At 45.2% G+C, this 13,004-nt stretch overlaps 1 protein-coding gene across 1 annotated transcript in view; it reads left to right on the plus strand.

Moving 5' to 3' along the window:
* Window positions 1-10,648, plus strand: part of RRAGD (Ras related GTP binding D) — a 41,637-nt gene extending 30,989 nt beyond the window's left edge. The window contains exons 6-7 of the mRNA XM_004580385.4: window positions 6,464-6,612; window positions 10,205-10,648. Of these exons, the coding sequence (XP_004580442.2) occupies window positions 6,464-6,612; window positions 10,205-10,356 (301 nt within the window). The 3' untranslated portion in view covers window positions 10,357-10,648. The remainder of the gene's footprint in view (window positions 1-6,463; window positions 6,613-10,204) is intronic.
* Window positions 10,649-13,004: the final 2,356 nt, after the last annotated feature.

Consider the following 13,004-nt stretch of genomic DNA (forward strand, 5'->3'; position numbering starts at 1 on the left):
TAAATCTCTAACCTGAGGTTGAACTCAGGTCTGTCTGATTGCAGTTCTTCTAAAGAATCAGTGAACATGGTGGCCTGATGCAATGGCCTAGGGGATAAAGTCCTCGCCTTGAATGCGCCAGGATCCCCTATGCTGGTTCTAATCCCGGCAGTTCCACTTCCCATCCAGCTCCCTGCTTGTGGCCTGGGAAAGCAGTGCAGGATGGTCCAAAGCCTTGGGACCCTGTACCTGCATGGGAGACCTGGAGGAAGTTCCTGGCTCCTGGCTTCGGATCGGCTCAGCTCCGGCCATTGTGGTCACTTGGGGAGTGAATCATTGGATGGAAGATCTTCCTCTGTCTCTCCTCCTCTATATATGTCTGACTTTGCAATAAAAATAAATAAATCTTTTTAAAAAAAGAAGAATCAGTGAACATGACATGATGTTACATACACTTGGGAGAAACCAGTGGCTTTCTCCTGAACAGATATCTTAACATTTCTGTCATACTTGGTTCTAATCCCAGCAGCTCTACTTCCTCTCTATCTCTCCTCCTCTCAGTATATCTGACTTTGTAATAAAAATAATAAAATAAATCTAAAAAAAAAACAATTAATAAAAAAAACATTTCTGTCATACTTTTATAGAAAGTAACTGCTAATTTTTTTAAAAAAAAGATTTGATTGTCTATGGGCAGCAGAAAATTACGAACAATAGTGCTTGATGATTTTGGTATCATTTTTAATTATGGTCTTATAGTAGAAGTTAGAGCTCCCTGTGCTTTGGAAGAATCTGAACTATACAAGGAGTGGGGAGAATTGAGAATGTCAGCTGACATCCACTGGTCTGGATAAGCAGAGCAGGCGTCTCACAGAGGGGCTGGGTGTGAACTGGCCCCTCATCTGTCATCGCCCAGTGTGAAGGTACTGTTTGTTTACATTGGGCCTTTGCATCCCATCCAGTCACGAGGTGACTAAGGAGGCAACTTCCTCATTCCTCAGCGCCCGAGGTCTGCCTCGCACAGGTTGACAGTGTCAGATGGTGTGAGGATCTCTCTCTCGGCATTCCTTTCTTCCACTGACAGAAGTCATTGGGATTTCTTTCTTTGCTCTGTTATTCACACAGTCCCTTCCGTCATGCAGTGGGGAGGGATTAGTGCTGGTTGGTAGTGGGGGCAGAGATTGTGGGGGGTAGAGCATCTTTGGGTTGCTAGTCACTGCACCTGGTAGAGCCTGGCTAAATATTGTTGCCCCATAAACTCGGACTGGGTCTGTAACTCTGCCGCCATCTGCCTCATTTCCCAGGGTTCCTGCCCTGCAGTATCCTATTTGTAAATGTAAGTGGATGACCTTGAAATAGTCACCGGAAACCAATGAGCCCTGATTACAGTCTAGATTGCTGTGGTAATCAAGTACAATGAACAACACAATTAATCTGGCACATATTTAACGATATGCATGCTCATTATTTGCCATATGGTAATTAGATGTAAGCGGTAAGTTGTTCATGTAAATGATGTTAATCAGAGTTGCTTTATTCCAGCTAAAACAAACACAGGGAGGGAGGAGCAGCAGGAGGAAGTGGGGCTGGGCTGGGCAGCAGTGTTTTTCTGTGATGAGGGAGTGTAGTGCTGGAACCCATGGCATTCAGTCAGAACCAGTCTGGGTCACAGATGGCTTGCCGGAGCTGGGATTTCTTCGGGTTTTTTGCTGGAGCAGCAATGAGCCAGCCTGACTAGTTGGCAGGGGTGGGTGGGGATGGGTGTGAAGTATCCCTGTAACTACAGGTCTTGCTGCTGGCCATTCCCAGCTGCCCATGGAGACGTGGGAACAGGTGACCTGAGGGTCTGCCACAGCCAGCAGCTGTGCGTGGGGGCAGTGACATGCACACGCAGCCATGCCCTCTGGCTCGCCTCAGAGAGTCTGTCCCATTTCATTGCCTGTAGATAGAAGCCTTAGTAGAACATAGCTGTTGTAATGGCAAAACCTCATCAGTTTCTGAGGGTCTTTTTTGCTGTTCTAATTTGCTTCATATTTGCTTTCTTCTGATAATGTGAAAATAGTAATACCGAAAATGTATAACATTACAGAAAGTAAAATTAAGATAACTGGTAATCTTATCCCTAGAGACAACCATTGCATATGTCTTTTTATGCATAATTTATGAATAATGAGATCACTTTGTATATTATTTTATATCCTGCTTTTTTTCATTTGATGTCACCTAAGAATTTTTCTGTTGTCTTCTGCCAGTAAGCACAACTTTAATATCTGTATACAAGTATTCAGTATACTTGTAAATTTTAAATGCCATTCCCTACTGACTAAGATGTTTGAAATGTTTTAGTTATAGTTTATTCTCGAGCATGACTTAGAAGCAGGAGAAATTCACATCTTAACAGCAGTAGCTGCAACAGGACATTAAGAGTCGTCCTGTGAAAGCATCTCTCACATCGGAGAATGCGCTCATGTTGTGCTAGGTTATAATGAGTTGAAGCCTATTTTAAAGTAAACTAAAATCCACCATTCACTTTTAATTAGTCACATATATGCTAATTAAAAATCAACTAAAAACCTACATTTACATTAAAATATGTCATAATTCAGGGTTTTCATGAAATCTGGCATGTCATTCAATTCCCTCCTCCCTCTCCCAAAGTTATTAATTAATTTAAAAAAAACTTATTTGAAAGAATTACAGAGAGAAGGAAAGACAGAGAAAGATCTTCTATCCACTGGGTCAGTCCCCAAATGGCTGCAACAGCCAGAGCTGAGCCAGTCTGAAGCCAGGAGCCAGGAACTTCTCCCATGTCTCCCACATGGGCATAAAGGCCCAAGGACCTGGGCCATTCTCTGCTGCTTTCCCGGGCCACAAGCAGGGGCCAAGTTATGTTTTTCCCCCAGTCTTGGTTTCCTCTGAATGAGGAGACACTGTGAAATGCATAAGAATGCTTTGCATGTCACATACATTTAAGAAATGCTTAATAAATGCCATGTCTATGTGAAAGTGATTAAGATTTAGCACAATTTCAACTTATCCAATTTCTGGGCAATTATTCATAAATTTGGTAAGTTAAAATAAGCAGAAAATTTATATACAGTTTCAGACAAGGAAAAGATCGAAGGAAATGTCCTTCATCCATGAGGAAGGAGTCATAACCTTTGATAGTATTTTTTAAAACAATGTTTAACTTATTTCAAAGGCAGAGATGTGGGTGGGTGGAGAAAGATCTTCCATCCATGATTCTCCATCTCAGTTCACTGCCAGATGCTCACACAGCCAGAGCTGGGCCAGACTGAAACGAAGCTCCAACACTCACTCTGGATCCCTGGTGTGGACGGCAGGACCCAATCCTTGAGCCTTCTCCTGCTGCACCTTAGCAGGAAGCTGGATCAGGAGCAGAGCTGGGAGCCAGGCACCCCCGTTTGGAATGTGGGTGCTCTACCTACAGGACGAGCTGCCTGCCCCAGTAACTCTGCTTCCATCATTTCCTCATGGTCTAGCTTTGATCATTAAAGCCCTAACCACAGTGAACAACAGTTAACATTCCTTGAACATGTGGTCAGTGCTGTAGTGCGTTATTTCATTTACTTTTCGTTAGAAAGTTCTGCAGTGGGGGACAGGAGGAGGCTTGTATCCAACCCTGGAGACTCCTAGATCCTCACCAAGGACTATCAGTATGGGCACTAAGGAATACATCCCAACTGCCAAGGAGACCACGGGGAATTGGAGTGCCTTCGGAGGCCAAGAACTCTGAGGTCATCCACCCCCATTTGGATCTACCACACGGGATGGAAAAAGCCCAAATTCTTCCTTGCAGGATCCAAGGTCATTGAAACAACAGCCAGGAACCCTGAGTGGTCCACAGAAACAGAATAGTAAACTTCCTTCGGTACTAGAGAGAGGAGCTTTCTCTGGTCCTGACTTAGTTCCAACTTTGGATCCCCACCCTCTCTGGCAATGACCATCAGGGTCGCTCCAGAGGCCCCCCCAAACACACACACACACACACACACACACACATTAGAATAGACAGCAACAAGGAAAGCTTAGAACCAGACAGGAAATGTCAGCGTGGACTCACATATACCTTACTAGGTAGGACACAAAGATTAATTACTCCTCACTAAGGTATTGAAGATTTCTGTGCACACCCCTCCTAAAACTATTCTGCACCTCAATTGTTGACATATGCTTTGTTAGAGTTATAATCCAGTTTAGACTATCCTAAAATCTGCCAAGTTCAGCAAAATTCTGCTTCAACACTATAAACTGCTAAATACTAAAATGAAAATAGACACGAGACAGCTGAATAGTACCCTATAGCAATTTTAAGGTGTATAGCAGCTGGTTCTGTGTATAAACTAAAATTGAAATGTCAATGAAGTAGTCACAGGATGTGGTTAAGAACTTGCATTTTTTAAACATATTGGTTACTCAATACCATGTCAATTAATTCCATAATGTTGTAAATTGTCATTGATGTTATGTTGTGGCCTTTAATTGATCGGGATGATATTCTGCCAGCTCTGCCTTCAAACCAGAGATGGTCTCCCCAAGAAACCGTTGCGTTTACCTGGACAATAAGATGCTGGACTCTATGCTTGGTATATGCTTGCAATGAAAGAATCTTGACTGAATTTGAACTGTAATACTGCAACAAGGTGGAGGAATCCACCATGGGGGGAGGGCATGGGGAGGGGATGGGGGAACCCCAGAGCCTATGGAACTGTGTCACATAATGCAATATTATTAATAAAAATATATATATTTTTTAAAAAGATAGCTCTGCAGTGATTGCTGCTGGGGTTCGGGTGAGGAGATGCAGGCTCAGAGAAGCTGAGCAGTAAATAATAGAGCTGGCAGTCTGTATGCCACACCGTCTCTTAGATAAACCAGTATTTTGATTCAGACCTACAGAAGATGTGCAGGAGTTATACAGTGAGTTCCAGTATTCCCTTCTTTGGGATTCACTGATGTCTATCCAGTTTGCTATTTTGGCACGTTTGCTCTCTAGAAAGATTTATTTATTTGAAAAGTAGAGTTCCAGAGAGCTCTTCCCTCGGTTGGTTCACTCTCCCAAATGGCTGCACTTGCTGGGCTAGGCCAGGCTGAGGCCAGGAGCCTGGCACTCCATCTGAGTCTCTCTCATTGGTATCTTGGTCTGTTCTTTGTAGCTCTCGGGGACCTGGCCTGGAAGTGGACAGCTAGGCCTCAAACTGGTGCTCCTTTAGAATACTGTCCTCGCAGGCAGCAGCTAATCCACTATGTCACGTTTACGTCTTTTTCGGATACTTAACTGATTTTGCAAATTGGCTCGAGAGCAAATTGCGGACACCATGCTTCTTTGATCCTAGCCACTTGGACCTGTTAAGACATTTCTCTAAAGATCAAATGAAGCAAATTGAGCATGGTTAGACTATTAAGATATATGCCATGTGCAGTTTTTGCCAACAGTGCTAATCCTGTCCTTTTTAGTGGTGGTTTTCCTCCCGACCCAGGGTATAGTCCAATGCTTGGCTATCCCTGGAAAGTCCTTCTTCATCTGCTATCAGACCATGATGTTTTTTTTTTATTAATTATTTTGCATTATGTGACACAGTTCCATAGGCTCTGGGAATCCTCCCCTCCTCCTCCCCTCTCCTCCCCTCCCCCCTGGTGGATTCCTCCACCTTGATGCAGTATTACAGTTCAAATTCAATCAAGATTCTCTCCTTGCAAACATATACCAAGCATAGAGTCCAGCTACTTATTGTCCAGATGGGTTGAACAGTTTCTTGGGGAGACCATTTCTGGTCCGAAGTTAGAGCTGGTAGTATATCATCCCAGTCAATCAAGAGTCCCAACATAACATCAACAGCAATTTGCAACATTATGGAATTAACGTGGTAGACCATGATGTTTTAAATTTATTTATTTATTTGTTTATTTATTTTATTTGAAAGTCAGAATTGCTGAGATAGAGCGGTTCTTTCTTCCACTGATCCACTTCCCAAATGGCCTCTGTGGCAGGAGCTGGCTGGTCTGAAGCCAGAAGCTTCCCTCCAGGTCTGCCATGTGGTTGCAGGGGCTAAGGACTTGGACCATCCTCCGCTGCTTTCTCAGGCCTTTAGCAGGGAGCTGGATGGGAAGTGGAGCACACACGGTGCCCACATGGGATCCTGGCACCACAATTGGAGGGTTTTAGGCTGCCTAGCCACCATGCCGGTCCCAGACCATGCTTTTGGCGGCTCAGCTGTTGTGTCACAAGAAGAGAAGCCACAGCTGTGGCTCTGGACGAAGAGCTGACCTCCATCCATCACCCGCTGCCACGACAGGCAGTCTGCAAGTGTGGGTGGGGTTAGTCTCACTGACTGGGTTTTACTTGCTGGCTGTGTGCGCACTTGTGCCTGTTTCTAAGACCTTGGACTTGGTATGTTGATGATGACCTCTGGGTGTCAAAACTGTTTTTTTCCCATTGACCTTGATGTGTGTCTTCATTTAGTCTCAAGGACGATGGAGCAGGCACCCCCTATGACAAGGAGTCCACAGCTATCATCAAGCTAAACAATACGACTGTGCTGTATTTGAAAGAGGTGACCAAGTTCCTGGCTCTCGTCTGCTTTGTTAGAGAGGAAAGCTTTGAACGAAAAGGTAACTTCCCCATGTGATTTTTGTTGCTTGGATGACAGAGGACCCCTTAGGCTCACACCATGGCTGGCAGGGCTGGGGAGGCTAGGGTGGGTGGGCACCTGCTTGGGAGGCTGCCCCAGGGCAGGGACCTTCCTGCTGCCTGTGGTGCAGCTGTAGTGGCTGCGAGGGTGGCGGAACCAGGGCACTCTTCCAGAGTGTATGTGTGTGCTTCGGGTCAGTGCAGGGGGCGGCTGCCCGGGCTGGTCACCTCTAGAGGGCCTAAGGGGTGGGACCGAGTGGAACCAAGGGGACAGGAGGACGCCTGTTCAGCCTGCAGGCACTTTTAAGTCATCAGCCCCCAGGGATGACAGCATCATGTTTCCCAAAAAGGAAGACCAGAGAATATTTAGTAACCTCACCAACTACCATTTCAGGACCAAATTCAATTTTATTTTGAAATGAAAACAATTAACCTCATTTGCCCTCTATTATTTAAATTGGGATGCACCAGCTTAAGGGATGTGTCTGAGGATTTTGTGCTGTTAACTAGGCAATGGTTTAGCAGTCTGTTGTACAGACACCAACTTGAAGTAGAAACGTGCTGAAAAAGCCTTTTTGTGCTTCTAAACCATAAGTGTTCATTATTCAAATGATTTGAAAAATCAAAGTACAGAGAAAAAAGTCAAAGTCCCCGTCTAGAACTAAAGCATAGGTTAAACTCTCTCCCCTCCTCCTCCTCCCTTCCCTCTCTTCTTTTTTTTTTTTTTTTTTTCTTTTTAAGATTTTGTTGGAAAGGCAGATATACAGAGAGGAGGAGAGACAAAGATCTTCCATCCATTGATTCATTCCCCAAGTCGCCACAACAGCTGTCCTCGACTGCTTTCCCAGGCCACAAGCAGGGAGCTGGATGGGAGCAGGGTTGCTGGGATCCCAGTGCCTGCAAGGCGAGGACTTTAGCTGCTAGGCTACTGTGCTGGGGCCCCCTCTTCTTGTTTTCTTTCTTCCAACAGATCTGGGATCATATTGTTTAGACAGTTTTCTATCTTGTTGTCTTCACCTGTTACATCCTGAAATTTTCCCAATTCATTGGACATGAAAAAATAATTTATTTTTTAAATCACAAAAGCCATAGATTCATTTAGAAAATTTAGAAGTAATAACCAAGGAAAGAAAATATTGATAAACTTTTTACATTCTTAATATTCCTATATAAGTTTTCCCTGCGTGTATGATATATTTGTATTGCACATACATGTTTGTGCATACATACATACGTAGTGTATATAAATTTCACGAATGTAATAATATATTTTTGTATCATTTTCCCTGCCTATTTATTTATAACCTCCACCTGAATTGTTGGACACCTTTGCCGTGCACCGTGCCTTTGCCACAGCACTGATGGCTGCTGGGTCCTGCACTTGCATGTGTGTGTAGTTTGCAGAGCCCAGTGCTGTACACAGTGCTGTGGAGATCTGCTTTGCACTAAGGATTTGGTTTTGGCCCTCGGGAAGTTTTCAGTGGAATTATCAAATTTAAAAAGGATTGTTCACTGTTATATTTTGAAATTTACAAAGGTGAGTAAGTTAAGGTTTGTCAGGAATTACTAGTGGGTTATTTCTGAAATTTCCCAAACTGAGTATTTTAATTGTAATCTCACTGAGTCAGATTCCTTTCACTAAGCCTTCTTCCTAAGGCAGTTTGCTGCAAATACAAGCAAGGGATTTTGAGGTTGTTTCCACATGTCACATCTGAGTTCCCACGAAGACGGTTCCCTGCTGCAGCACCCTGAGAGGGTGCCCTGTCTCCTCCGGGGCAGCAGGGGACGCCACGTGGGAGTCCTGCGCAGGAAGCTGGCTGGTGATCTCCACCACTTGCAGTTAGTGGTAATAGCAATTCCAAGAATTCATCCCGTGCCCAGAATCCCAATTCTTTCTTTGGACAGGGCTCTGGAATAGGTTTGCTTTCTTCAGAAGTTTCTTGGCACCTGGATGGGTGCCAGTGATTGTTGAGCAAATTACACCCTGATTGTATAAACATATGGTGACATTGATCTCCTGTCCACACTTCCACAAATTAAGGATCAAACATGCGTTCCGCAACTTGTTGGTTCCCAAACATATTCTGTGCTATTACCTTTTCTTTTTTATGTAAGAAATTATTTTATTTATTTTTAAAAAGATTTTTATTGGAAAGTCAGATATATATATATAGAGGAGGAGGGACAGAGAGAGGAAGATCTTCCATCCAATGATTCACTCCCCAAGTGACCACAACGGCTGGTGCTGAGCTGATCCAAAACCAGGAGCCAGGAGCCTCTTCTGGGTCTCCTACATGGGTGAAGGTTCCCAAGGCATTGGGCCGTCCTCAGCTGCTTTCCCAGGCCACAAGCAGGGAGGTGGATGGGAAGTGGGGCTGCTGGGATTAGAACTGGAGCTCATATGGGATCCTGGCGTGTACAAGACAAGGACTTTAGCCACTAGGCTACTGTGCTGGGCCCAAATTATTTTATTTTTGATGATGTTTACGTTGTTGAGGATACATGCCTATGTGGACCCCCGATTAGGGTGGGTTGGATCAAGGAATAGGGGAATGAGACAACTGGTTCCAATCTCATTTTTGTCTTCCTGTACCTGGGGAAAGTTGGGAGGGAAAGGGAGAAGGCCACTCCCTGCAGCCCAGCACCTCAGTAGGAGGAAGTGCTTTTAACACCCGTTACCTGACCCAGTGCACCTTAGAGTCCGCATCGCCCAGCTACTTGCTGTCAGGGCTTGTTCAGGAGAGCTGTCCAGTTTGCCCTCCATCCTCTGCCGTGGTACCAGATGTGCTCTGCAGGCCTCAGGTCACTGGTTGCCATGCCCCAGTGTGCATCTGGGCCTGCCAGCCACTGCACAGCTGCAGTAACCCTGGAGACCCAGTTTGACGCACATGCTCCATGGTCAGACCACAGAGCCTGTGATTTTTCCCATGGTTGGAGTTCTGACTGCAGTGGTCCGGTTGGGGGGTCTTCAAAGAAACCTCACCATAGGTGACCCCAGACCTGACTCCTGTGTGTGCCAGCCAGTGCTGTCACGTTTTCACACCACTGATTTATATCTGAAAACACAAGGGCCTTCTCTCCTGTCTCTCCATGTGAAAGGTATTTAACTCTGAAAAGCAAGTGTTGATTGGCGAGCCCCTCAGTGTGGGGTTGGCATGAGCAACTGTGACCTTCTGAGTGAGGGACTTTTTCCTGGGACTTACACGAAAGGTTTAAGTATAATAGAAATTCAGCAGGTAGTTATGACGGATCAGTCAGGCTCTGCCTCCACACACTTCACAAACCCTTTTAAGGGGAAATACTTTTTTAAATTCAAGATGAAAATTAAGCTTTAACTCTGAAAGGTTCAAAGGTGTGGTTCAGCGTTCTTCCAATCTTCTGGGTCATAGGCGCTTCCAACAATGAGTGTACATTCTGAAACTTTGCCACAGGAAAGAAAAGCATCCCCCAACCTGGGGAAATCGCAATCTGCTCCTCTGCTGCCCCCTACTGGCGTGTGCTGGCCATGGCTGACCCGGAAAGGGGGAGAGAATTTCTGTATGACGTTTGTCAATGTTTTTGTTTCTTCCGTAGGACTCATTGACTATAATTTTCATTGCTTCCGGAAGGCCATCCATGAGGTTTTTGAGGTCAGAATGAAAGTGGTGAAATCTCGGAAGGCTCAGAGTCGGCTGCAGAAGAAGAAAGGCGCCACCCCTAATGGCACGCCCCGGGTCCTGCTGTAGGGGCCACCTCCAGAGCAGCTGTCGGACTGACCCTCGACCCTGTGCGAGGCTGCTGCGCTGATCCGCCACAGCAGAGGACACCGTGACACGTGACATGGACATGCTGTTAAAAAAAAGAAAGAAATACCACCCTGCAACCCTCTCGATCTTCTTTTTTAAATAAAGTAAGCACTTTGGAGCAAAAACTTGCATATCAACAATGAAGTGAAATCCACTGTACTTTCGTTACACAAATGTAAACTTTTATGATCTCTAATCATAAAAATCCAAGTGAGAACTCCTGGGAACTGTACATATTTTGCACTTTTTCTTTTTTTTTTTTTTTTTTCTCACTGAACAACTTTGATAAAACGACTTTTCTAAGCAAATTTTCTGCCTTGGTGTCAAGGACTTGCTATGGCAATCAGAAGTGAATCCAGAAGTGCTGTGGTTGTGGGGCTGGCTGTTGCCAGGTGTTGAGGCCAGGCGGTTTCCAGGGGAGCCATGTTGGTCGCCGGCGGGAACAGGACTTCTGTGGACTATCCTTAGCACCCAGCTCGCCTCCAAGTTTCTGTCATGTGGCTGCACTCCCCACTTGGGAGTTCTTGCAAAGTTCTTTACCTCTGCACGCCTCTCTGGGCTCCCAGGCTATAGAGAGGTGGTTTTTTACACTATGTTACTATTGTTCAGAGACTCCAGGACCGGATTTCCAAAATGGTGCCAATCCCTGGAGAGAAATAAGGCTGCCGCCAAAAGGTAGCATTTCGGAAGGCTTTTCCATAGGTACCACAAAGGGCCAAAGTTTTCCCTTTGTAGGTGCCTAACTGCCACCTACACACAAAGCAGCATACACAGTAGTGTTTGGCCCCTGGGCAATGGCTGCATATAAACGTCAGTGTAGAAAACAGATCTCAGCTCCCCACCATAAAGCATCATCGTGTCCATCACACCGGTTGGAGCTTCTCCTAGTCTCCTTTTCATCTCTGGTTCTGTGGTTGTGTCGTCTGCCTGTCCCTACCTTATGCTGCAGCTCAGCTGGCTACCAGTGTCCCCAGCAGTACTGGGGAGCCTGCCCGGAGGCCGACTGCTCGTCCTTGTTTATGTGACATTCTTTCATCCAGTCAAAAGTCCTAAATCTACCCTTAGGTCCAACTATTCCAGGTAGATAATTCTGAGATCAGATCAAGGGTTAGCATACTGAGGCATGCTTGGGGTAGGGCATTAGAGAAGAGTTTCTGATGTTTTGAAAGCAGAGCCTCCTGGGGTCATCATGACTGCTCCTGGCAAAATATGAAGTTCTGAAAGTAACGTACCCTTCAATCTGGCCCACTTTTCCCCATGGCTTCTTTCCATCCGTTGCCGTTCTCTCCTCAAATCCTCTTCCTTTGTAGCAGGCGGCCGAGGCTGAAGATGCGAGCTGGTTGAAGTTAACATCTGAGCTTCCCAAAGGTCTGTATATTTCGGAAGGAGAGGTTTGAAAATAATGAAGGCACCCTGACTCCTGTCTGTAAATCTGGCTGGGCAGGAACGCGGGGTCCCAGGAAAATCTCCGCTGTCTCTGGAGCTGTCCCGTGTTGGTCCTTTGCCAACAGGCGTGGCACATGTGGGTTGTGCTTCTAAATCTAATTCTCTCTCTCTCTTTTTTTTTTTTACTAAACATTTCTCTTTGAATAACCAAGTAAATAATCACTTTTCTAATAGGACTTTATCCTCAAGATCAAGACACGTGCCTGTCTGGAAAATCCTGTATTCCTTAGGTTATAGGGCTTACTGTCCCCAGTGGAACTTCCATTTCTAAGCTGGGTATGTGTTGAGTGGTTGTTAAACTGTGCCTTAAAGAGCCTATTACTTCAAGAGCAAATGATTCTTTGGGGGAAAGGCAAAAATTATCCTAGGAAACTGGAGTCAAGTTCATGCTAGTAAGTGTGCACTTGATTAATCCTACACTAATAATAGATTAAGCCTCAAGCTTTACGGGGCAATGACCTTTGACCTCTTAATGAGTGGAAGCTGTGGGAGCTATACGCATTCAGTTTTTCAAGTCTAGGCTATTGAAATAACACCTGTAGAAGTTCTTTTACATTGGATTTCTGAAATGGAAGGTGGCGTATTGCAAGGCACATGGCCATGTTTGGTCCTCGGATCTGCTGCTCGAACCACGAAACTCAGACACCGTGTCCCGGGGGCCGCCCTAGCGCATCTCGACTTGGTTGTGAGGATTGAAAACTTGACCTGTCGTTGTCAGGGCAGGCACGGCAGCCCTGGGCCTTTTCAGTCCTTTAGAACTTCCATGTAGAAGTGAGACTGAATGCTCACCCGGCATTTTCTGTGATGTAGGTTAGTGTGTGACCTGTATGGAGTCTTTTTTTTCTTTTCTTTTAAGAAACATAAATTTAAAAAACTATCACAAATAGTGTTATGCTGTGCACATACTGTTTTGGGGCCCTTACATAGAAGATGAGCAAGATCACAGCAATACTGTCCTGTGTGGGTTGTACGGCAACTCTGAAGCATACTGTAGCTGGACTGTTTTCAAGTTCAGTTTGTGCAGACTGGCATGTGTAAGCAGATACGGTCTATGTTTCACTGTAAGCAGCACAGCATTTGTAATGATGGTTAAACCCTTGGCTTTTAAGAATGTTAAAAAGCGTGTGTCACGATGGGTTAAG

This window comes from Ochotona princeps, chromosome 1 (genome assembly GCF_030435755.1).
Source record: "Ochotona princeps isolate mOchPri1 chromosome 1, mOchPri1.hap1, whole genome shotgun sequence".
NCBI classification, from domain to species: Eukaryota; Metazoa; Chordata; class Mammalia; order Lagomorpha; family Ochotonidae; genus Ochotona; species Ochotona princeps.